This window comes from Aythya marila (assembly GCF_965140915.1).
Source record: "Aythya marila genome assembly, chromosome: 1".
Classification (NCBI taxonomy): Eukaryota; Metazoa; Chordata; class Aves; order Anseriformes; family Anatidae; genus Aythya; species Aythya marila.
The window spans coordinates 132,262,962-132,288,191 of NC_139042.1; the positions used below are offsets into that span (position 1 = coordinate 132,262,962).

A 25,230-nucleotide genomic window follows, 5' to 3' on the forward strand; every position below is an offset into this window, starting at 1 on the left:
ACACATAGCCAGTACCCTTCAGTTATCTCCTCGGGTACAACCCCTTTCTTTTTTCACAATGCTTGGAAGCAGTGTGGGAAAGGATAACTGTCAACTTATTAGAAAACACTGTAGTAGGTTGGGCAGTCCCAGGTATCTTTACAGTCTGGACAACCAAACCTTCCCCTATTAACTCTTTATTAGGGCCCGACTACCTTGGAAGTCTCGGGTTTTTCCTTCTTTATTAGTATGAGTCCTCCCCTATCTGTTCCGTGTTCGTAAAATCTGACATGTTTCCTAGTACCCAGCTAGTATCATCCAGGTTTGTTATATTTATATATAGAACCTTGCATATTTCTTTATTTCCGTGGAAGGTTCCTGTATATCCTATACCATGCCCTCGCCACCTGTAACGGGGATCCAATTGTCGGTTACAACCTTGCAGCCCATATCCTACTCGTAAGAATTTATCCCGACCAGCCCCGAGTGTCCAGTCTGTAGCAATGGTTTCACACCCCCGGTATGCACAATAATACACGTTCAGGCATTTACAGTACCCCTTTCCCGGGTTAGAACTTGGGCAGAAATAAAATCCCATATATTCCCAGCATCAGGGCCTCGAGATCAGCCGACATAGTGTAGAAGTAAAGCTTGCCCCCCCCGATGTTATCTGGGTTGCAATAACCTGTTGATCTTCGAATCGACTTAAAGTCCATTTAAAAGGTTGGTGGGGGTGGTGTTGAGTCGCTATGCAGGATGAAATCACTGCGAGAACCCCCAAATACCGATAGGAATGGCTGAGGCCCATTTCTTTCCCCACTTATTCACTCCTCTGCCTCACTCGTCAGTTGGGTTGCAGCCAACTACGAGGTTTTAGTTCTTCTCGGCAGCAGTAGTGTTCTTCAGGGGAGAGCCTCTACCTTAACCCACGGTACCTATCGAATTCGTCGCAATGTGAGCTTCAGGTCTTTGTTTCCTGGAGCGATCTCCCACTTCTCATCACAGATGGGTCCTTTAACACGGCTGGCATGTGTCCATCCTTTCTCCATAGTCCGGATGACTGTTTCTGTAGTAAGCAAAACAACATAGGGGCCTTCCCCATCGTGGTGTTAAAAAAAAGTCTCTTTCCAAGTCTTAATTAGAATTGAGGGTGATCAAGTGGCAATTCCAAGTCATAGGGCATACCATATAGCATTTCAAAAGGAGAAATTCCTACATCAGTTCTGGGCTGCGTCCATATGTTTAACAGTGCAAGGGGTAAGCATTTTACCCAAGAAGCCTTAGTTTCCAGCATAAGGTTTGTTAGTTGTTTCTTAATTTCACCATTCATTCGCTCTACCTTTCCAGAAGAGGAGGGGTGCCAGGGGCTGTGAAAATCCCATTCAGTCACGTGGTCAATTAGGACAAACAAGTAACTCAGTGAAGTCTACCTGTATACTTTGGAAAGGTCAAAGCCCTGGCTCCCGTCCCCCTCTAGATAGGTTACAGAAGACCTTTTTATTTACCCTTTGACATATAGTACATCCTCTGCATGTGTGCTTCCCTAAAGTATATATTTCTACACAGACATGCTTTCTTAGAACAACATCACACATTGCTTGCACCTCCCAATGACTCTTCTGATGTAAACCAGTTAATATTTGCCTCATTATCACTTTATTCAGCATTTCTCTCCCATCAGGGAGTATCGATTTTCCTTAAAATGATCCACATATTTGTAACATTAATACCTCCTTGGGAGGTTGTAATTGCTCCAAAACCTTTTTTAGAATTTACCCAAATAGATAGGTGGCCCTGTAAACCCCTGAGGTAAAATTCTCCACCTATATTGTTGCTTCCGCCCCCATTTCAGGGTCTTTCCAGTCAGAGGTGAATATACATGTATGTTTGCTCTCAGGGCCAGAGAGCACTCCATTCATAACACTGTTATTCCAGTCTAACAATTTACTATTTGAATGCCCAATTTAATCATCAAATCCCTTCCCACCAAGTTAGTATCCACCTTGGATACATACAATAATTGCCCAGTGATCATTTTATCCCCTGGTCTCAGCTTAGTATTCCCCAAAAATGGCACTGTTATCCCAGTACCTTCTACCCCCATCACATTTAGGGTTTCATTAGTTAATTTAATCCCTGATACTTTACAGGTCAGTAATGACTTAACTGCCCCAGTGTATTAGGTTTGATGGCAGGGTTCGGGGGGGTGTGAGGGGTGTGGGGGTGGGAAACTGCAGTGGCAGCCCCCGTGAGAAAAACCCAGAAACCTCACCGTGGCAGATAAGGGACAATTTCATTTGGCCCCAAAGGGGCCCACTGCTGCCCAGAGCCAAGCCATGAGCAATACAGTCCGTGCCTCTGTGAGAGCACATCCACGAAAACAAACAAACAAAGAAACAAACAAAAACCTGCTGCTCAACAGCAGTTGGGAGAGCAAGAAACCTCCCCGCAGACACCAAAGTCAGTGCAGAAGGAGGGGGAGGAGGCGCTCCAGGCGCTGGAGCCGAAGCCCCCCTGCGGCCGCTGGAGAGGCCCCTGGTGGAGCGGGCTGTTCCCCCCTCCTGTCCCCCTCCCCGATGCTTGGGAAACTGACCAAACACCACAGCAAATATGCAAATATACCAAAACTTCTAGACTGTTACTTAGATAATGCCTACATCCTCTTTCCCTGCTCATTCAACTTCAAACAGCTCTGTTAAATACTACATGCCACACCTTTAACACCTTCAGCAACCCTTTTAACACTTCCTTTATCTTTCTCCAGCCCGTACTTTTCTAATACCAACACCAAAGGCTCAGTCAGAGTCCAACTTAATTCCATACCTTTTCCCTCCAAGATACTGAAACAACATATCAATCAATATACTATATTTCATCCCATTTTCCTTCTTTCCACAAAAACAACATTGACTGTAATATGGTGTTATAATTAATAGTTCCATTTAGGGGCCACTCCACTCCATCCTCTAGTTTATAAAGTGGCCACCATTGATTACAATATTTGATAAGAGTTCTTTACTTTCTGTACCCTCTCACCCCACTATATCCCTCCAATGTGTTAGTATACATCCTAGAGGGCTTTTCCTCGGGATTTCTTTGCTTTGAATTTTCCTATTGTAATCTACAGTGGTTAATATTCCACTGTTTTCCTAGAAGCTCTTTACTAGTCAATCCCAATCCCTCCAAAATCCACAATATATAGATACACAAGTAAAATCAGACCACTGTAAATTAACTGCCTGTTGACAATTATACTGAGGACATTTAAACCTGATGAGCCGATAATATGCATGGGCAAATTTTGTTCCCTTAGACATACACCTCAATGGCAGTTCTTATATTTACATATTAACATATGTATAAAAGAATACTTTAACAAAAATGCCCAGGCTTTTATATATACAATATACAATGTACAGTTATTATTCCAGTTAGAATTATTCCTCAGCAGCTGCAAACATTATGCCAGTTGCCATTAAAGCTCACTTACCCTCCTCCTGTCCTTTTCTTAAAATCTCAGACATCCCCGGAGTTAATGGGGATGGCCACATATTCCATTCCTGGCTGGGGTCCCCCCATCGCTATTTCTCGTAGGGGATGTAATCCCTCCCTTAAAGCAGATTTCTGATTTCTTGCCCTGCTTCTGGTTACCGGCCCCTGTGTTTCATGATCCGATTCCAATTCTCCTGGATTAGCTAATTCGGGGAGTCCATTAAGGACGGGAGCCGTTGATGCGGGCGGTGGAATATAGGGCGGGGGTGGTGTCGGGACTTCCAAGTCCTTTCTCTTTTTATCCTACCTTCCTTTTTCTTTTAGAGGATATAGATGCATCCTCGTATCTGAATTTATCCAGAGGTGCGCATACTCACTTTCTTCCAGACTAAAGAGTTCCTTTGAGTTACATAAATATTTAGGCCTGACAAACCCAATCTTCAAAAGACCCAAATACAGGCCAACAAAGGTGGTCTCCTCGAATCTGCTTACCACCCCAAACTTCAACACAATAATGTATCATTTTTACTTTATTCCTTCCCCGCCTAAAAAGGGAATCCTGCCAATTTTTAATCATTAATCCCGGGGTAACCTAACATCAGACGTTACCCCACCCATGAGACCAGAAGGCTTACTCTTCTTCTGTCCCATCTTCCGGAACACCTTCACACACACATGCATGGATCGCTTCCCCCTTTTCGTGGCCCAGTCCCTCGCGGGATGTGGGAACCGCACTACCGAGGGGTCCACACTCGCTTCGTCCGCAATTGGACGTCTCGTTTGTTATGTTCCGGGATACCCAACCCCAACCGAACGGATCACCGGCCTATACTTACCCACCCTGTGGGTCTTCGTTCGGGCTTCGTGCACAAAGGTTGCCTGGGGTTTACCGGTTTTATTTGCTTGTGTCTAATTTTGGGTTCGTCGGTGAAGGATTTGAATGAAAGTAGTCCTAGCGAAGGCTGCTGAAATCAGTGGGGCGCCCCCTCCGAAGGTCTTTCAATCAGATTGCCTTCATCCGAGTCACGGCACCAAATTGTTATAAGTTGGACCACACAATTTACTGGTCTATTGAAATTATTTTATTAATCAAGTAAGCAGACACGAGCAAAACAGCGCTGGGCAGCTGGGGAGTCTCCGCTCCACCATGGCATGCAACTTCCCCTTTTCAGTGTCGCTGTTTTATAGCATTGAAGTTCTGGCTTGTCGAGACTTGTCGAGACCTGTCGACTTGTCGAGACCTGTCCTGAGACTGCGCAGTCTGTTGTTGGGGGTCGTTATTCTTCCTCCGGTGATCATGCGTTGTGCTTGTGTTCAGGTGGGGGCAAAACAGGATGTCTTGCGGTGGGTGGGTGGTATCTTACAAAATCTTTGTTTTAACAAGGATGTTCACCCAACTCCCCTTCCCCATTTGTCCCCATGTTACAATGCCGTGAGTTGTGAAACCTTATCTCCTCAGTAGATTCTTTAAATTCTCAAGGACAATGAACAAACCCCTACTAATTTATCACACTAGCAGCCCACTTTGAAAAAAAAAAGTCATAAAAGCCAAAATTGACAGAAAATCCCAAACTGACTCCACCAATGTTGCAGCTGATAACAAGTGTCCAAAGCTGTGAAGCTGTATGGTTGTCACAGAGCTGCCAGGGTCAGTATTTGCCACCCACCGCTCGCTGGACACCTTGTCCCAGGGGCAGAACATGGGGCTTTTCTGAATTTGCGAAAAGGAGCAGAAGCATCTTCCATACCCAGTACTGCAAGCAATAAAGCACTCCTGTTGAACTGTACAGCTTAAACTTCTTTGGGATGTAGATAGGGTTAACACATAATACAATGAGGACAAATGATGCTTTTGTTCCTGCTTCCCCCCCCCCCCCCCCCCCCCCCCCGGCAGAAAGGCCAGTGATGAATGATGAAGCCTTTTGTTGGATATATAATTTAAGGATTTTTGTTACACTTAGAATGCAAATTACTCTTTACTCAGGCTATTGAGAAGTAAAATATATTTAGGACTATATAACTAGGTGGATGCAGAAGATCCATTTTCAAAGATCAGCCTGGCTCTTCACTGATCAACTGCTGCTTTCAGGTTGAAGCAGATGCACCATTTTGGTATGAAAAGAGCTTTTGCCAAGCTGAATTCCTAGGAGCCATACAGGCTTTCTGGTGTTTGCCACTTCCAGATGAGCCGCCCACTTTTCCTGCTCACAGCATCCCTGCTCAGCCCCCCCTGCAGCAGCTGGGATGATGCCCAGGCCTCTTGAGCACAAGTTCAGGACCTTGGTCTTAAAGACCAGCAGGTGTTTAAGCATTGCCCTAGCCACGTGCTGGCAGTGCCATGCAAGCCAGAACCCCCACATCACCAAAAACAACCAGGACGGACCTGCCCCTGGTGAAACAGACCCAGACATGGGATGAGGCATGTCAGCATTGCAGAAAGACCTGCCGAAATGCCAGGGAAAACATCATTATGGAAGACATTTTCTCCCCCTGAGGCAAACAATGCTAACAGAGAGCACTTATCAAGTTTAAGGTAAGTATTTAATTAGCAAAACAGAGCCCTTTTGTTCCTACACAAAACTGCTTGCCTTAGTTGAGGTTTTCCTGGTCTCCAGCAGATGACCTGCTTGGGATTTGGCAGCATTTTCTGCGTCTCATCCTCTCCTTGAAGTTTGGTGGTCTTCCAATAACCACAGTGCCTTCTCCATGCATTGTGTTGGGCTTCAGTCTGGATTGTGTGGGTTTTTTTTGTTCGTTTGGTTGGTTGGTTGGTTGGTTTGGTTTTGTTTGTTTTTGAAAAGCACTGTGCAGGTCTGGCTTTGACCCTTGGCACTGCACTGGGATGAGGGGGTAAAAACACCATTGCTTGCTGGGCACAGGAGGACAAGGAAGGAATCTCTTGCCTGCCTGTCCCTCCAACACACTGCAGCCCAGGGCTCACCCACCATGCACCCTCTTGCTTTGCACTGCAGCAGGCAGGTGGCTCCGCTCAGCAGCTTTGTAGCAGTGCACTGCAGAGGGGCCGTCATGCCAATCTGGCCAGAACACTCCTGTCAAGGGCTTTGGGGAAACACAAGGCATTTCTGCCTGTGATATCTTTTAAATGCCTTCCTTCCTTAGTCCTGAATCTTGCAGCAAGTGTAAGAAGCTGAGATAGGGAACAAGATAAAGGATGTTGACTCCTAGGTCTTAGCTAGCACAATTGTATGTTAATAACCCCAAAGACAAGGGAGTAAAAGACTGCATGCATAGGTAATGGAACCAGCAAGAACTGGCTTGACTGCTGAAGCCTGTCAAAGGCAGGAAAAGTCAGAATATTAGCAGGGAGGAAGACTTCTGATCTTCAACAAAAGACCACCAGACTACACTGGATGACCACTCAAGGACACCAGTATGCATACAAACAGAGACAGAACCTACGTTACTGATCCTTCAGAGACCTGATGCAAGAGACTTACAGGAAATGAAAGGAATATGTATATATATACTACAAATATAAGCACACTGCCAGTAACTGTTGGGATGCAAATTAGGTGGAGCTATCCCCCTTGCGCCCGGCATGTTGCACAGCACTGAATAAACATACCTGCTTTATAACTATTCTGAGGTTATAGAGTCTGATTTCTGCAAATCAAAGCAAATAAAAAAATACCATACTCAGGAACACCAGCAAAGTTTTCAGTTTCTCATACCTCCCCTCCACCCCCAAGTCCCACTCCCCACATCTTTAAGAAAAAGTTTTCTGAAGAAAAGTAAGGACTTCACATCCTTACTTTTTTTTTTTTTCCCCCCTCTGTTTATGCAGCATGGCTGTGGTTCTCCGGTATGTGGGCTTCAAGGGGTGTTGGGTTTCAGCCAGGGGATTGCAACATGCACGGGAAGCAGGAGGGGGATCCACCTCTTTCTGCTATGTCCTGGGAACAGGGATCAGCACAAAGTGACTTTGAAGTCACTTGTAAAACCCCATATGGGTCTGCAGACTGTGTTTTCTTTCCTTTCCCTATAATGCCAGGGGAGCATCTTACCAGCAAGCCTAAGGCCGCCTGGAAAATGTCATCCAGTGCATTATTTCCTCTGCCAGAGGGATATTTATAGAGACCATAAATCATGTTGTCATGATCAAGACACATCAGAGAGGACCCACGGGAGCAGAGCATCTCTCTGGCTCTGCAGAATCTGCGCCATGTGGGGATCCTGCTGACAGCGTGGTGCCACCTGCCCGGCCCATCCAGGGGCTGGGCGTCCCCACCTCATCCAGACCTCACCTTACTTCATTGCCCAAATTCGCTATATTTCATATATATTTGCACCAGCTGGGCTAGCCAACCCTGTACCACCCAGAAGGCTGTGTATTTTGGACATTAACTTAATTTCTAAGAAGTTTCTCACAAAAACAAGATCATTTCCCCTTATCTGAGCAGTCTGAAGTTATTAAACATTTAACATAACAAATCTAATGAAACACCACCTTCATCTTCTGGAAAGCACAATTCTTTGAGTTCAGGCCAGCTCTTGTTACAGGCTGCCTAAATTTATTCATGGAAAAACAAACATGTGCTTTAGATAGACAGATGTTTGCAGATCTAAATTGCCAAAATGGTATCAGGCCTGCTGTGAATCTTATCAATACCACTCACTGGGCAGTGCTGCCCAGAGCAGCTCCATAATGTGACGTTATGGCCATGGAAACAATCTGAAGAACACACCACTAATCCACAACAACCAGGCCAGGTCTCCCCAAACACCCATGGCTCTTGGCATCTGTGGTTACCTGAGGACCACCAGGTAGCTATTTAACCTGTATTTCCTTTCTGTTGAGGCTTTATCTCATTTCCATAAGCATAGGACATTGTGCTGCAAGATAGCCATAGGGTAGAAAACTTCAGTGCAAACCCATATGGGAGGCAAAGAGGAATAGAAAGGCCATACAACTTTTTTGGAAGATGGGCAGATACTGATGGCCACTAGCACCCACTGTTCCCCAAGACCCCATTTTTCAGAATGGGGCCATCTTTGCTTGAGGAGGCCACAGTGAGTGAGAGATGGAAGCAGTAAGGCCAATGGGTAACAACAAGATGTGTCCACTGCAGTCCTAGATGGGAAACCCAACAAAATGGGAGGAAAGCAGGTGGAAAGGGAGGGTCCCCTGGAAAAAGAGGTGCACTGGATGATCACAACAAGGAACAACCACCCAGAGCTTGCTGTGGTGGGGTGTGGCTGGCTAACCCCAGTGCCACCACAGGTAACTTCTGACACACCACCATCACTGCCCCAGTGGCACTGAGGGCTCCCACCCAAGGCACAAGCCCTGCTGCAGCCCCCAGTTGTTCCACCCATCAGCCCAGCCACTCCTGTTGTCCCAGGCCTGGTTGTCCCAGGCCTGGTTGTCCCAGCTCAGCAGGGACATGGATATGTGGGATTCAGGCTGGCAGAGCCTAGGAGGACAGGAGCAAGCAGCTGAAGATGTCAGTCTCTTCTCCATGGTCTTCTCCACAGCTACAGCTGTAAGCAAGAGCAGAGCCTGTCAAGCCTAGCCCCCAGCCCAGGTGAGTGCTAATGGCATGCAATGAAGCCTTGCATTTCAGTATGGAGAGAGTAAAGCAAACAGCCGGCAAGCATGGTACTGGGCAGGTTAATGATTAAACTTCAGCAAGAGTGGAAACTTCAGCGCTACAGAGCAGAGGCAAAACAATACCATAACCTAGCCAACCTCCCACCTCATGAAAAGCTTGGCCACTTCTATGGGCAATGGGTGGGGAAGGTTACCTCAAGCCAGGTCACCTACACCGCAGAAATAAGCTATTGTGAATCACATCTGGTACCAATGTCAGATGCACCACAGAGGGGACCAGGATGGAAAATGGGAGTAAGAGATGAATAGAAAACACTTTTCCACACTGGAAAGTCCACCAGACCAAGATGAAATGCACACAGCTTCCACAATCACCTGAAAGTCTTATTTCTCAGACACACAAACCAAGAATACCTGGTTTTACCCAAAAACACTGACATAACATTTGAGTGCTTGATGAATAAAAGGTAGTCACTGGGACACGATGCTTCACACGTTGCACAGAAACAGAGGTGAACATCATTGGATGTAGGAGGGGCTATGACAGATTAAGGAAAGTCTTGAGTTAACACAGGTGAAAGCAGGCTGTCAGGGGCTTGTGTTTTAAGAAACTACAGATGAAGTTGCATCTACTCAGCAGACAATAAGTTCTCTCATCTTCATTCAAGGGAAGTCACATGCTTTATCTGATTAATCCCCCTGAGTTTTGGTCGTCTCTGTGGCTATACTACACAGATGCTTTCTGTGCAAAGTTCCAATGGTTTATCAAGAAAAGGAAATAGGAAGCTGCAGCTGCATCAACAGGCTTTGCAGAAATATTTTAAAACCTCAACAAAAAAAAGTAAAAGAGCAAGCCATCTTATACAAGGCACTACAGTGTTAATGTATATGTTCCTGGCAGACTTGCAATCAACCATGTGCATGAACCTTCCCAAATACTCTCCAGAAAATTAAGCACACAGAAAACCCACCTGGGCCTGCCTGTCACCAACCCCTGTTTTTGGAGCTCCAGCACAACTTTCCTGTCTCACACAGCTCTGTCCATGCCACCACCTTTTGCCAGGAGCTGCTCAAAATCATGTCCCACCCGTGGTGAGGTGGGACCCACCTTGCTGCAGGTAGGTGGCTAAAGCTCCCTACACCTCACCTGGAGGAGACAAGTAGGTTTGGCCAAAAAGTCATTGTGCTTAACTCTCTGGCTTCTTCCTGGGGAGAAAAGAGAGTGAGAGAAAGTGTGAGTGTCTCAGCCCAGATATGGTGGCCATGTCCCTGTAATTAGCCGGGGCCAGAGCTACTCATCCTCTGACCTGGAGGCTCAGGATACAAAGATGAAAAACCACACTCTATCAGGCCATGCTTCTGATGGATAAAAAGTGGGGGGGAGGGAGTGGGAGAGAGTCTCCATGTGAGCCTGCATTCACTCATTATCAGCACTTACATTGCAATTCTGATGTTTCCCCAAAATAATGTATGATGCAGTGAGCTGCAGGTTTGGAAGCTGTGGGATGCCCTGGCTGTGCACAGGCCCATGCTCAGTCTCACCATGGCTAAAAATGGGTGAGCACCAGGCACCCCACATGATTTTATGCCTGCTACCTTGTGCAAACATTTGTTATTCAAAGCCACACAAGCTAATGGCTGTACAGGAAGACACTCAGCTCTCTGAGAGCTTCCTGAGGTTTTATGGTGAGGCCTCTCTGAAGATGCAGCTAATTGAGCACAACAAAGTGCTGAAAATGACACTCTTGTGGATAACTATTGGGTTCAGCCCAGAAAAGCACTTAAAAAACCCTAAGTCCTCCCAGTAAAGCCTTTCTTCCCCCACAACGAGGCTGCAAAAGCCCTGCTGGAGACATAGCAGTGGGGACTCCTGCCAGGCAGAGCCATGGCACTGGGCACCAAACACAAAGCATGGCTGTTGGTGCAGAAGTTCACACCACCAGGACACAGGGAGGGAACTTCACTTCCAGGAGAAGACATTCCCACTTGTGTGCCAACAAAGGCACCAGCATCAAACCTCCTTTGCTGGCTAGAGGAGGCCCCAGCAGCACAGACATGAACTGCTCTTCATGCCAGCAGAAGAGGCACACCAGCCTTCACAAATCAGTTTAAGGTTGGGAATCAGAGAGTCTCCGTGTGATACTGACACCAGTGCACTGCTGTGGTAGTCATCAGCACCTGTTCTTCTTCGAACTTCAGCAACCCCACAACAGAAGGAGCCTCCGAGAGACCAGGCAAGGCAGACAGCTGTTTGATCTGTCTCCAAGGCTTTATGCCAAAAGCCCACCAGTACCTTCGGGTCCTTGAAGTACCCTCTCCTGAGGTAGTCTATGCCAAGGATGCATGGATGACTGGCCAGTCACAATGGGGTGCTTTTGCCACTCATTCCCAGTTAGGCTCACTTCGGCCTCCAATACCGTTAAACAGGATGGGTTCTGCCCCTCAGTGGCCTGGTGGTGTCAGGGTACACTGTGCACCAGTGTCCACTAGAGCCTTGTACTCCCTGTGGGTCTGATGTGACAGGTCAACGAACACACACCGTCCAGTAAATCCGGTCATCCCTTTCCTCTGCCTGGCTGGAGGCAGGGCCCCTCTAGTCCTGCTCACAGTATTTGTTACTCAGTTCTTGTAAATGCAAATCAGAGGTCCCTTTATCAAGATCAGAAGAAGTAATAGTGGTGACTATTGTTTGATAGGCACAGGTCAAATCTCAGCACAATGCAGAGAGCTGTGAATCCCTGTCGTTGCTGGGGTTGGGACACACCTTTTTTAAACATTCTACCAGCTTTTTATAATTCCACAATTGTTCAGGGGTAAATTCCCAAACCATCAGAGGTGACAACTGTGATATGTATCTGCCTACATGTATACTCTCACATATACCTTGTCATAACCATCCAGCCTTGGGGCAGATCTCTAGGTGGTATTCTTAAATAGTTATTTAACCTTAGACAAAAACAAAAACATATTCTGGAGACATAGCAATATAATCATGCTGCTTTGAAGGATATTCAAAATTTTCAACTAACCTGGAGTAGAGAGATGGAGTAAGGGAAGGTGAAAGAGCAGAGCAAAGTGTCCTCCTTTGTCTCCCTCCATAGATTGGCCCTCCAAGGAGAAAAGGTAAAGAGTGTAATTGTTAATAGTTTCCAAGAGATTGTTCTCAAAGGATGAAGATGACGGCAATGCTGAATACAAATGCCAGATTAGGCTCATGACTGGAAATTTTACCATATCATGAGCCAGTGTTACACTGTACAGCAAAGTGATAAAATTAAAAGCAACCTTAAACCAGGCCCCAGAGATGATAAAAAGCACAACTGGGAGCATATAGCATATATAGCAAGTAAGGGGTTACAATACGTAACTTTGAGAGTCAATAAATCAACATCACAGCCAGCAGCTATTAAACAAATACAATAAACCAATGTGTTCTCTCTGACACTCTCTGGTCAGATCTATTCTTATCCCAAGCCTCTGTGCCCTACATTGGACACCAGAAAGGACTGTTGTGCTTTAACCCAGCGGGCAACTAAGCACCACACAGCTGCTCACTCACTCTCCTCCAGTAGGACTGGAGAGAGAATCAGAAAAATGAAATAGTAATAATAACAAAAAAGCAAAACCCATGGGTTGAAATAAAGACAGTGGAACAGGGCAAAAAAAGAAAAGAGCATAAAAATAAAAATACACAAAGTAATCCATGCACAACACAATTGCTCCCCACCCACTGAACAATGCCCAGCCACTCCCTGAGAAAGAGCAGCTGCCCCAGCCAACTCCCCCGTTTTATTGCTGAGCACGATGCCTGCTGGGATGTGATGGCCAATTGGGTCACCTGTGGTGGCTGTTCCCCTTGCAAGCTCCTGGTGCACCCCCAGCCTTCCCGCTGGCAGGGCAGCGTGAGGAGCTGAAAAGGCCTTGGCTCTGTGTGAGCCCTGCTCTGCAGCAGCTGAAACATCCCCGTTACCATTTTCCTCCTAAATCCAAACCATGGCACCATACCAGCTTTCAGTTTGATATCAGTTTTTCCCTGTTGCTATCAGGTATTGAAAACTCACTCCTCCTCAGTGGATGTTTGGTCTGAATTAAGACTTCATCTAGAAAATTCACCTACAGCTTTGCATTTCCTGTGTTTTCTGATGTTAGTATGCACTGGAGAGAGAAAAGGGTGGTGTTTATTTTTACACAGCAGCCACCTTCAGGTATTGAAAACAAGTACCTGCAAATGTGGAGTGGAAAATATATGCAATCCAGACAGTTATCAATAAAATACAGCCCAATTCACTTCTGCACTGTCAAACCTACAATGAATTGTGCATCTCAAACACACCCTATTAATGATTCTGGATCTCCCAGCATTACTCACATTTGTAATTGTATCAGTCATGAGTTATTACAGCACCAAGTAATTTTGAGATAAACAGGAAACAGGATACATTATGAGCACATTTTGTATTACCAGAAAGCAATGTAGAAATTCATACCCATATAACAAGAAAATGGAAAAGGAGAGCAGGTGCCTTTTCAATGGCTGGCCACTCTACATTAAAAATTCAGCTCTAAATCAGTTTCTCAAAGGAATTACTACGCAGAATTGAAAGTGTAATCTTGAGCCCAAGAACTGTGAGCTTCATGGGCTGCCTATTGACAGAACCCATTGCTCAGTCAGAGCATCTGGATAACAAATCAAATCTTTCTTTAAAAAAACACAAGCAACTTCAATTTCCTTCCCCTTTCTTAATATTCAGTAATAGTTCCTATGTCTTTTCCTGCTGTGGTCACATGTTTTATCATGCAGCTGGTCTTTACAGATAGTGAAAAAGGAGCTTCTAGCAACATTACTGTGTCTGCATCTTCCCTTTCTATGTGCAAATCTTTGAGTGGAGGTGAAGTAACAGAACAACTACATGTTTATCAATATAATTTCATTCTGGTATATATAGCATTTCTGATCAAGCTGTTCCATGAGCAGGCCTCAAAGCACTGTATACCATGTTATTCTCCCTAAGGAGATCATTTCAGCTATAGAAACCAAGAGAATACCCCATCAACATAAATACAGATATAAATGCTGTTGTATTGACTGACCCCTAAGTTGATGAACCAGTTAAGAACATGACTTACAAACTTCAGACAGCAGAATCCTTTATTCTCATACTATAGGATCCTGCAGTGTAGGATCTCCACATTCCCATCACCATATCTCCCTCCTGCTTACGCACTCCACACTGTCTGCACATTATGGACACTCCTGTTGTATGCCTTCTTAAACCAGCCTGTCAACAACAATTTTCTCCACCCTTCATCAAGGAATACCATACCAATCTCCCAGCTAAGAGAAAACATCCTTGCTGTAAACATACGGAGTTTCAGTACAAATGCTGGGGAGTAGATACCTGTACTGCTAAAAATAAGAGTAGCCCACTTGCAGATACTTTAGATGTCCTTGTGTACGTGATTAATGATACAGCACTACAAAGACCTGCACCTTTTGGTGTTGCAGATTGCAAATAGGCAAGGTAAGACTTCTCAAACAGCCACAGATACAAGTCGGTAACTGATTTGAACTTGTTAGCTAAGGTACAGAAACAGCTACTTTCAAGATCTCATAAGAGCTCTTAGAGACAACCAAAGAGAACTGGAAGGTAAGACTAGCCACACAAAATTCAAAGCTACAAATCTAAAGAAGTGCTGTGGAGCTTGAGTATGGAGCAGCAAGCAAAATTGAAGGTGGAGAGAATTTCCAAGTACTGTTCCTTTCCTTCTTTTCTCTCTAAAAACCATGGGGCTACTGAAGACTCTTAAAAGTTTCACAGAGTGGATGCAGAACTATTCTTGCATGGTTTGAAAACAGGACACAAACAACACAAGGCTTCCTCAGGGCTATACTTCTCTTTTTTCACATCTTGGTACAACAACAGTGCTTACTATGTAAAGGGAATATCTCTCAGAAATCAAAGTCTAAAATGAACCATGAGATCATATGGCTTCGTGTGGGAATTGCTTACATTGCTAGGTTCCTTTTGAAGGTTTTTAAAAAAGAGACTTTATGAGTGAATTAAAAATGGAAGCATCAAAGTTGGAAGTAATGTACTCTGACCATTGTAGCTGACCTTGTAAGAAGGTAAAGGCAGTGATGCTGTTTGTCTTTGAAGCCGTGATCAGGTCTGTAGGACACTGGTTTGGCCATAACTGATCAAAGAGAATCCAGTCTCACATGCATGAGTTACATATGCAAAACAAGCTATTTTGTGTAGAAGTCCTCAAAAATGGAATCAGGCACATAACCTTTTTTTATATGGTCTACAGCTTCAGCCTTGATTCACAATGACAGGTAGACTGACTCAAGAGCAGGACAAGAGCAATGTGAAAGTGTATGCATCTAAAGTAATATTTACAAACTCCTATGCTATGGAGTCATTCAGGCAACTCTTATACTACAAAATCTTTCTAAAACAAAAAGCTGAAATCAGCATGCAAGTGGCTCTGGTATTGCCACTCCCAAAGGAGCAAATTGATGCTAAGCAGACCAGAATGACAAAATTGAGTACTTCTCGTTTTGCAAAGAGAAGCAAGAAAAACAGATGGTAACAAGATTCCCCTTCACTGTTTACTCATGGAAGCATCTCTGTACATGTCTGCATCAAACAGTACAGGTCTTTCTTTGCACTGAGTTATTGCTGGCTCTGGTGTTCTAACTACCTTTAAACATTGTTCTAAGCCGTGCAGTTTAATATACAGAAATAAACTCTCTGAAATGTCAAGTATTAAATAATCCTCTTTCCCCTCCCCTTATATGCAGAGAGATATATTCTTTCAGAAGAAGAGGGAAGTTTAATGATTCAGACTCGCTGCTGCCATCATTCAGTTCCAGCTTTGAAAAGCAAGAAGTGCAATGGTGTTAAGAGAGGATTAAGGGAAGAGCAACTGAAACAAAATGCAGCTGAGTACCAATGCCAACTTCCACTTGTGGGAAAACCAGACCCGATATATAGTTTCATCATCTGTTCTAAAATCTGTGACACTTGTAGCGGCATCATCCCCTACCTCCAATCACAGGCTGACAAGAGGTTGGAGTCTGGGGCTGCAGTCCCGCAGAAAGGAGTCTGGGGGTTCTGGTCAATAGTAACTTGTGCACTGGCAGCCAGGAGGGCCAGCTGTGTCCTAGGGTGCAACAGGCATGGCATTGCTAGTCAGTCAAGGGAAGTGACTGTCCTGCTCTGTTCTCCGCTGGAGAGGCCTTACCTTGAGTACTATGTGCAGTCTGGGACACCACAATGTAAGAAGGACACAAACTGTTAGAGTGTCTGAAGGAGGGCTACAAAGATAGAGAAGGGTCTAGAGGGGAAGACATGTGAGAAGCATCTGAGGACGCTTTGTTTGTTCAACCCAGAGAAAACTGAGGGGGAAGCCTCATGGTGGCCTGCAGCTCCCTCACGACAGGGGAGGGTCAGGCTGGGTGTTAGGAAAAGGTTCTGCACCCAGAGGCACTGGGACAGGCTCTCCAGGGCAGCAGTCACAGCACCGAGCCTGCCGGAGTTCAAGAAGCATTTGGACAACACTCTCAGACACAGGGTCTGGTTTTGGGTGGTCCTGTGTGGAGCCAGGAGATTGACTCCATGACCCTTGCTGGTCTCTTCCAACTCAGGATATATTATGATTCTATGAAAAGACACAAGAGAAAGTTACCAGAAGTGAGAGTTAGTTATAAGAAGCGCAAAAAAAGAAATACAGCTATACTATGTGAACTGTATTTCCACATAGTATTTCAATACAGTAGCTTGCTTTTCTATCCCACTCTTAGTGCTTTGATTTCTAAACCACGATAGCAATTTAATAAGAAAGCTAGTTTCACTAATTGAAATTAAAGGCTAATTTTACCAGATCATTGTACAGACAGAATACAGATGGCAGTATTTAGAAAGCTGGAGACTGGCATCTGCACATATAAATTTAATTAAAAAATCGGTTTATATCAATTGTTTTTATTAGATATCATCAGTTTACAAATTTGAATTAAGAAATAAAGTTACAGAACAGAATTAGCTTGACCTCATTCTTGGTTGTGAGGATTTTTCTTTAAGGTCTAATTATTTTATACAAGATGTCATCAACAAAAATTCTAGACTGTCTAAAACACAGCCCCACTAGATTTTCTCATTCAATACTTCATAATTTATCAAAAAACTAAGATTGTTCTAAACATTTTAACAAGTATTTTACTAACTACTTTATATTAGGCCCTTTATATTTTTTCTTTATTTTTTTTTCAATTCGTACACAATACAGATTATTTTTTAAAGCACTTAAGGATTCTATATTGCAATTTTTTAAAAACTTTCACAACTAGGAATAAATAGATTGTTCCCATGACAAGATGAAATCTATTATTCAATATATCAGATATCTTTTCTCCTTTATACTTCACATTAAACATAACATTTTTTAGTAGGAATATTGTTTTAAAACACTAAGTCCCCATCATTTTAATGCACATCAATTTACGACTGCAAGAGCTTTTTCCTCCTGAAAAGCATAGGTTTAATTTAATTCTATGTTTTGCTACAGTCCACTAAACACCATCTCAGCATATGCTTAATCTAAATTTTCTCCGCATTTCATAAGACAGTCAGAAGACAAGTTATGTCTGGCAACTAAGGATGCAACTGCACAGAGGTTTCTATTACAAAGTCTCATTTTCAAAGCACACGTTCATCCTTCTTTCTCTTCCCTGCCTCACAGCCAAAAACAGTAATAAAAGACAGATCCCAACATCATTAAGGTCACTAAGAGAAATACAAGACTGTAACAGGGAGAAAAAAAAAAGCATATTCAATGTAACAAGTTTCTACAAGATTTCTGCTCTGTAAAGATGAAATAACAGTAAAAAGAGGCCGAGACAGAAAGCTCCACAACAAATATGCTGGAACAATTGAAAATATCAACAGTCTTAAGGCAACCTTCATTCAAATCAGCAGTGTGATTACTTGTGTATCCAAAATGAAATTCTTCTTTAGTGTACTTAATTGATATACAAGATGTTATGAGCCATATCGATCCTAGAAAAGCAAAAACAAACAAAAAACAGGCATGAATATTGTTTCCATTGAAAGAAATCAGTTTATATTTGTACAATAAATAGTAGCTTAATTATTGAAGTCTTTACAAAAACTGACCATTGCTTCAAAAAACTGGAGCTTAAAGCTCAACTTTTAATAGGGATAATCAGCCTCGCTTTCAAATATACAAGAGCTCCCACTTCCCTCATATGGGGAATGTAAACTGGAGGCAAGCTTTACACTATTTAGAACAGGATGTATTAATTGTGTGCACAAATATGGATCTAAGGTATTACTGTCAAATCAGTTCAAGAACCAATACAAGAGCTAGGAACTATAACAAGAAGATGAGAGCAAGTAACTTCCCATGCTAGATTTTCTGTTTGGATTCTAAGAAAAAAAACTTGGTAAGGAAAAAACAAAAAGATATTCTAAGAAAGGTGCGCTATCAGCTCCAGATTTACTTTTAAAAAGATAAAGATCTACTGTCTATCATAACAGGTCTATAAAACTCAAAACCAAATTAATTCTTTTCCTGCCAGTGAATCATTAGGAAGATCTATGACACTAAATCCCTATAAAAATAATTTAATTGATGTATAATAAATCATATTATTTTTCACTAACCTGTATAGATGTCATGACTCCATTAGCAAGTACAGAAAGTTTTCCAGCCACTGATTTCACTCCTTGTTTAAATTGCGCTATATCAGGAGCTGAAGGCAAGACATTCGTAATATTGTAGCTTCCTAAAGGAAGAATACACATGAAGACAAAAAGAAAACTTTCTGTAAAAAGCAGTCTCTTTTTTTTACCCCCATGAAGATAATCACTATAAAAACAGTAGGCCTAAATCTCACATTTCTTAAATCCATTTTGCTTTTTTTTTTTTCCTCGTATTTCTACCCACCCTGTCATTTTCTACACTTCGTATTCCCAGCTGAGCAAATTATGTTCGGATAATAGATGATTTACTCTGCATTTTCAACCTGCTGCAATGACATTTGTCTTGTATCTTCAATAGCTGTTCTTATGTTGCAATTTAAACATGAACGCATTTTACTGGTAGCTAAAGTAATGAACCCTATTTGTGTGCATATGGTCATTTGCTTGCTGTACATACACACATATTTTGCATTACTACATCAAAGGCTTGGAAAATTCCATAGAATTATAGTCAAGGTCATTTACATAGCACGATTAAGACTCCAAAACAAATCTGGCAATCCACCCTTCCTTAAAACAATGTAGGTTTTTGGCCAGTGAGGTACTACTTCTACTGCTATTATAAGAAGTACAGGCCCAAAAATGACAGATGGCAAAGGTGTTTCAAAACTAACTGCATTGTAAGTATTAACATACTAACAATTACAATCAACCACTCAATAGTGAAAAGAATTACTGGCATGCCTGAATACTGCCAACTATTTGGAAATACGCTAAATGCCTGATATTGTAAAGAACACAAATGTCAGTGAAAGAGTACTGCAGAACTATCATCTTGGAAATAAATGAAGTTCCTGATAGGAAGCATACCAAAGCAGAACATGTTCAAAACAGAGACTGCAATCTGTAGCCCTAATTTAGGCATGCAGTCAACTGGTAGTCATGATCAGCCAGAACACTTCTTGTAAGTGACACAGTTATCAAACTGCACACAAGCTCATCCAACCACAGACACTGCACTCTTCTGAATTGTAACTCCTTTTGACAGCATTACTATACACTGACTGCCTTTTTTCATTTTTTTCCTTTTCTTTTTCCCTCCAAGGGAGACCTGCAGCTCCACTTCTCATTGCAATTTAAGTTAACATCAGGCTGAAACAGACATTACTGTGGCTAGAGTGATTTGAGTAAACTAAATGGATGGTTCATAATGAAAGACGCACTGTTGTCAGTGAGCTTCCCACCCCATTCTCTAAAGCAGCTAGTAGGATGGGCACACTTGTCCATAGATTCTTTTCAAAATTATTATTCAAAGCCTCATTATTAAGGAGGTATCCCTATTTCTGAATTGTAATTTTGACTTTCTTATGATCCATTCCATTTAATAAATGCTTCAGCATTTTTGCAATTAAAGTACAAATAATAGAAATAATAATTAAAAAAAAAAAAAAAAACGACAGATATAAGTAAGCTGGGTAAAGCTCTACTCTTTTCTCAAACAAATGAATTTTCTCCTGTTTCTGGTTTTGTACAGTTATCTGAAAAACTTCTTGTAAATTATATAGGAAAACAACTTTTCTTGTGATTTCCTTCAAAATCAGCATCTAGAAGTTAGCTATCTGACATGCCATCTTTCATAAGCAATACATTAAAAAAAAAATAAAGGCTTTTTCTTGCAGTTTTCTCATTTTGGTAAATAGATCCTATAGCATTCCAAATAAGGGCAGACACCCTGAAACTGTTCCAATGTAAAATCTCATGAAAACAACTTCAGTTTCAAAGGACATTTTACACTGACAAGGACTCCAGAATTACAGCAGCGTATTTGTTGCCAACCACTGGTCTCCTGATTACATTCATTTTACGGAACTGATGATGGCCTTGGCATTAATTCGACACCAGACAAGCTATCAGTGCAGTAAAATTTCTCAAAGAATGGTCATCATAAAAAAATACAGGGGTTGTAACAGGAAAAACATGCAGGAAAGGCAAATTCTATAGCCTGAATAGAATGTGAACTTAAAACACAAGAACTAGTAATTCCTGGTGTATTATTTACTGGCTATCATTTCAGACAAGTAACAGCCCAGGAAATTTACTCAGAGTTTGGTCTTTGTAATATTACTTCAAATTTACTGTTGGACTATGTAACATGGTTGCCAGTCACAGTAACTTACCTTCAAACATAGGAAAATATTTTTAATTCCTTTATATATCTTCGTATTCCCCAAGCCCTAAGAGACTTTCCAGTTGGTCAGTAGTGAAAAAATGTGTGCACATATTAAGCTTTATATAAGTACCCTTATTCAGAATATGGTCAGAATTTTATCATGTGCACATAGAAAGGCTCATTCCTATATATACATATGTATGTACAGCATATATACACATATATGCTACAGAAGCCTCAAATTCCACATTCTGAGTAAGGATATTTACAGCCTGTTTTGAAATGACACAGTATAGTTGAAATTCTACTTGAGCTTAACCTGATAAAAAAATATATATCTAAAACACTAACACAATTTGCCCCATATTTAAGTTGTATTTACCTTTTCCCAGTCTATTATTAACTACTGTGTAAAAACCCCACACAGACTACACAAATTGTAACAAAAATATAATTCCATATAAAATAATGTATATGTAAAAAATAAAAAGGAAGTACTACTATCTAATATTTAGACATATAGTACTGAAAATATTATAGTTTACAAATTCAGAATGAAACGTTTCTTTTTTCCCCTACACCTTTTCTTAAAGCACAGGTATGACACCATGCTGCAAATATGCTTTCAACTAGATTAAGAAAATTGCTGCAATTTCTGCTTTGTTTCCTCTTCTCCTTGCCTTTTTTTTTTTTTGAACGGTGTTTTGTTTTTTTAAATAAATTGACTAAAATCCAGCTTAAATAACTAGTAACAGGAGTTATTTCTCTACTAGCCAATATTTTTATCTAACATTTCAATAAAGATCCTCTTAGATTCAATGAAATTATTGCAGCTATTTTCACACAAATGTACATACACTTATGTTCCTTATGGTAACTTATTAAGACTACCTGATAGTGAATTTAGGTATTATCTTACATAAATGTAATGTTACAGAAACAGATAACTTTTGATACTGTGACTAGAGGCAGAGTACTGGAGTGTATCCCACAGCACACCAGAGTCTCTCTGTTAAATACGTACCAGCTGGTTGTTTTTTCTGATCTTCAAACAAGTCAGCTGAACTTATAGAGGAACTTCCAGAAAGTCTTTCTAGGCGTGCCCTAGCTTCATACTAGAAAAGAATTGAGAAGAAAAAAGTATTGTAATGATATGTTTCAATCTTTTGAGTTTATGTCAGATAATTAACAATGAGATTACAGATTCAGTTTTAAAATACACAAATCCATCTGAAGTTGACCATTCTGAAAGCTGTTACGATTAGTTTTCACATAACTTATGCAGCATGAGCTTGTCCTCTCAACTCATTTTTGAATGCATCAAATGATGTGGCATTTACCATTGCAACACCAAGAGGCCCATTCACTATTAGCTCCCCTAAAACCAGCAGTTGATGACTATGCAGAGAATAATGCACAATTCAACCATTAAAAACAACAACAAAAAATGTGAAATAGTGGCTAGGTAGGGTTAGGGAAAACCACACCATTTTAGCATCATGTTAACTTTTCTAATCACATGATGCCTTTACATAAACTTTTTGCAAGTTCTTAGTAATTATATTTTTTTTACATCACTGTTTATATTGTGAGTTTTTTCATTGAAAATAAATTTTTTTAAGCGATCCCTTGCCTTCAAAATTCTAAATAATATTTATGCTTTTTTTTTTTTATTTCCAGGCTGATCCAATTACATGCCATTTGCTGAACGATTTGCTTAATTTGTCTTACAGTAGTAATAATGTTTCCACTTAAATACATAGGGGACAGCTACTTCTATCAATAGTTTGTTTGCATCAGTTTAGTTATTTAGAATGGAAGAAGTAACCCTTTGTCCAAAATCAGACTGTTTCTTTTAAAAAAAAAAAAAAAAAAAAAAAAAAAAAAAAGATTACTCAATCATAACCTACCACCTCTATCAGAGAAGAATGATGTTGGAGGTAAGGTTCTACCAGCAGCCCTAACTCCTTGAAAGGACATACTGAACTATCAGTTATTGCAGACTGGTACATTTCCATCAAACAAATATGCAGATAAAATTCTTAAAATCTGTAAAAACAGTAAGTTTGTAGCATTTATTGGCTACTACTTTACACAATACCATGCTCTAAAGCCAAAGAATATTTTCCCATTCACAAATATTTATAATTGCTTTCTACTTACATCAGCATGATCTTGTCTTCCGAAATACATGTCTGATGAAATTGCTTTTACATTGCCAAATTTTTTTTGTGCCTCATCTGTGCTTAAAGATGGCTCATATTCAGGCTTACGACAAGATGCAGGCCTAAGAAAAAAATAACCCACATTACCAGTGTAACATTTATATCACAACAATGCAAAAAAATCAAGAATTTTTTCTACTATCATCTTCGTTTTGTGAAGCCTTTGGGATTTTTTTTTTTGAAGTTGAAATTAGATCAGTATGAAGATAAGACAAAGAAATTCAGATAATTTATCCTATATGGAGGAAATAAAATTTCAGTGACAGTTTTACAAGACAATGAACATACAGTACTTAAAATTTGTTAATCCTGTATCTTTATTTTTAGAGTTCATTTAAAAAGCAAGCCAAAATTATATCAACTAGAGTAGAATATTCCTACAAAGCTTCAAAAAAAAAACACCCCAAAGCAGAATTCGTATTGAAACCTAACAGTACAAATGTTCAGCATCCTCTGAAGTATCATTTCCTTCTATCTAAACAAACATGCATGTTCAATAATTTATTTATTTTTTAACAAACATGCTCAAATAAGGAAGTAATAGCACTATGGACATCAACACCAATTTTGTGCTGCATGTATTACTGGTCAAATCTTTAGAAAACAGTAGAGGATGTTTGTAGTAAAAATTTGTACTGAAGCGTACAGGTAAATGAAGAATACCCTTTTAAATAAGAACAGAGGCAAATAAGACAGGGAAGTATGCAAAACCCCATATTCTTACATTCTTCCAGCTCATTACAAAGATAAAAACACCGTTGTCACTAGAAGAAACACACTCGTCTTTTATCATCACAAGTAGACCTGCTGTTTGCATGCATACCCAATATCCTAATCCTGAGAGCCGAGTACCCTACAGTTTCATTCATTTGGTAACTGGATTCTACTTAGTTCATCAGACAACAAACAAAGCAAGTAAAGAAAGCAAATTCTCAAAGCAGTACAAATATGGAGAGAACCTCAAATATCTTTTATCTACTATTTCTTTTGCTGAAAAAAATTTTGGAAATTGCCTCCAGCAGATACACTGCACAGCAATAAGCAAAACAGTGTTTATATGTAAGAAACTGAACAGGAAAGTCAGCTTACAAAAAAAAAAAATCAGCTAGGAAGTAAGTTTCTTGCCTGCTGATCAAAGCTATGACCAAATTCTCACTCTAGTCTGAAAAAAAAATCCCACTACTCTGACCAGGATTCAAATTCTATTAACGTCCTTGGACTTTCTATACAGAAATCATCTATCTTGGCATACCTGTCTGAAAATCCTGTACTTTTTGAAGTTAGCATTACATCAACTTCTCCACTATTATTTTCTTTCTTCCAAAAAGAATCTGAATTGTCATCCCATTTAGAGAAAGTGCTGCTTTTCAAATCTGAAGAATCACAGTACCTAAAATAAAAGAAGAAAAAAAAATATTGAAATAGCAGGAACTCTTATCTATATTTAACCAACTGGAAAGTTCAACCTTTCTTCAGGCTGGATATGGTCATGAATATGCAGCAGACTGCCCAAAAGGTCTTATCCCATCAAAGAAAGCACGGCAAAGTTCTCATTACTTTGAAATATTACATCTTCTTTAGTGTCAGGCAAAGCACTGGGAAAAACATTGTCAGGACAGCTGCTTGATTTAAGAGCAACCCTGAGAAAACTTCATGATAGACCCTGTGAACAAGGTTTTCACATTGTGACAACAAGGTATCAGCTATGAAAACAGCCAACACAATTTTCATTTGCCATCTCCTGTCACTGTACATGTAAAGACAGAGATCTGGAATGAACTTCTGCAAAAAGAATCTCTCCTCTTCTTTCCCAACAGACAAAGGGGAGTATATTTAGTGCTTTGAGCAAAGGAGACTCACTGCAATGCAATCTTCATTTCACAATCTTACCACCCCACAGAGTGGATGTTACCTGCAGTAGGTTCTTGAAGGGATTTTTTTCCGCTAAGAGAGGCTTTTTACGCTCTCCACCTTTTGGATACAGGTGGAAAATCTGAAGGAAGAGTCACAGATATAAGCTGATACTAAGTCATTACACCAATTAAATCTTCTCCTGCTCCTGTG

At 41.2% G+C, this 25,230-nt stretch overlaps 1 protein-coding gene across 1 annotated transcript in view; it reads right to left on the bottom strand.

The window, feature by feature from the left end:
- Positions 1–17,003: 17,003 nt before the first annotated feature.
- ARFGAP3 (ARF GTPase activating protein 3) overlaps positions 17,004–25,230 on the bottom strand; it is a 33,146-nt gene continuing 24,919 nt past the window's right edge. The window contains exons 12-16 of the mRNA XM_082778084.1: positions 24,419–24,556; positions 23,105–23,228; positions 21,966–22,056; positions 18,733–18,854; positions 17,004–18,105 (exon numbers count right to left, since the gene is read on the bottom strand). Coding sequence (XP_082634210.1) covers positions 18,088–18,105; positions 18,733–18,854; positions 21,966–22,056; positions 23,105–23,228; positions 24,419–24,556 — 493 coding nt within the window. The 3' untranslated portion in view covers positions 17,004–18,087. The remainder of the gene's footprint in view (positions 18,106–18,732; positions 18,855–21,965; positions 22,057–23,104; positions 23,229–24,418; positions 24,557–25,230) is intronic.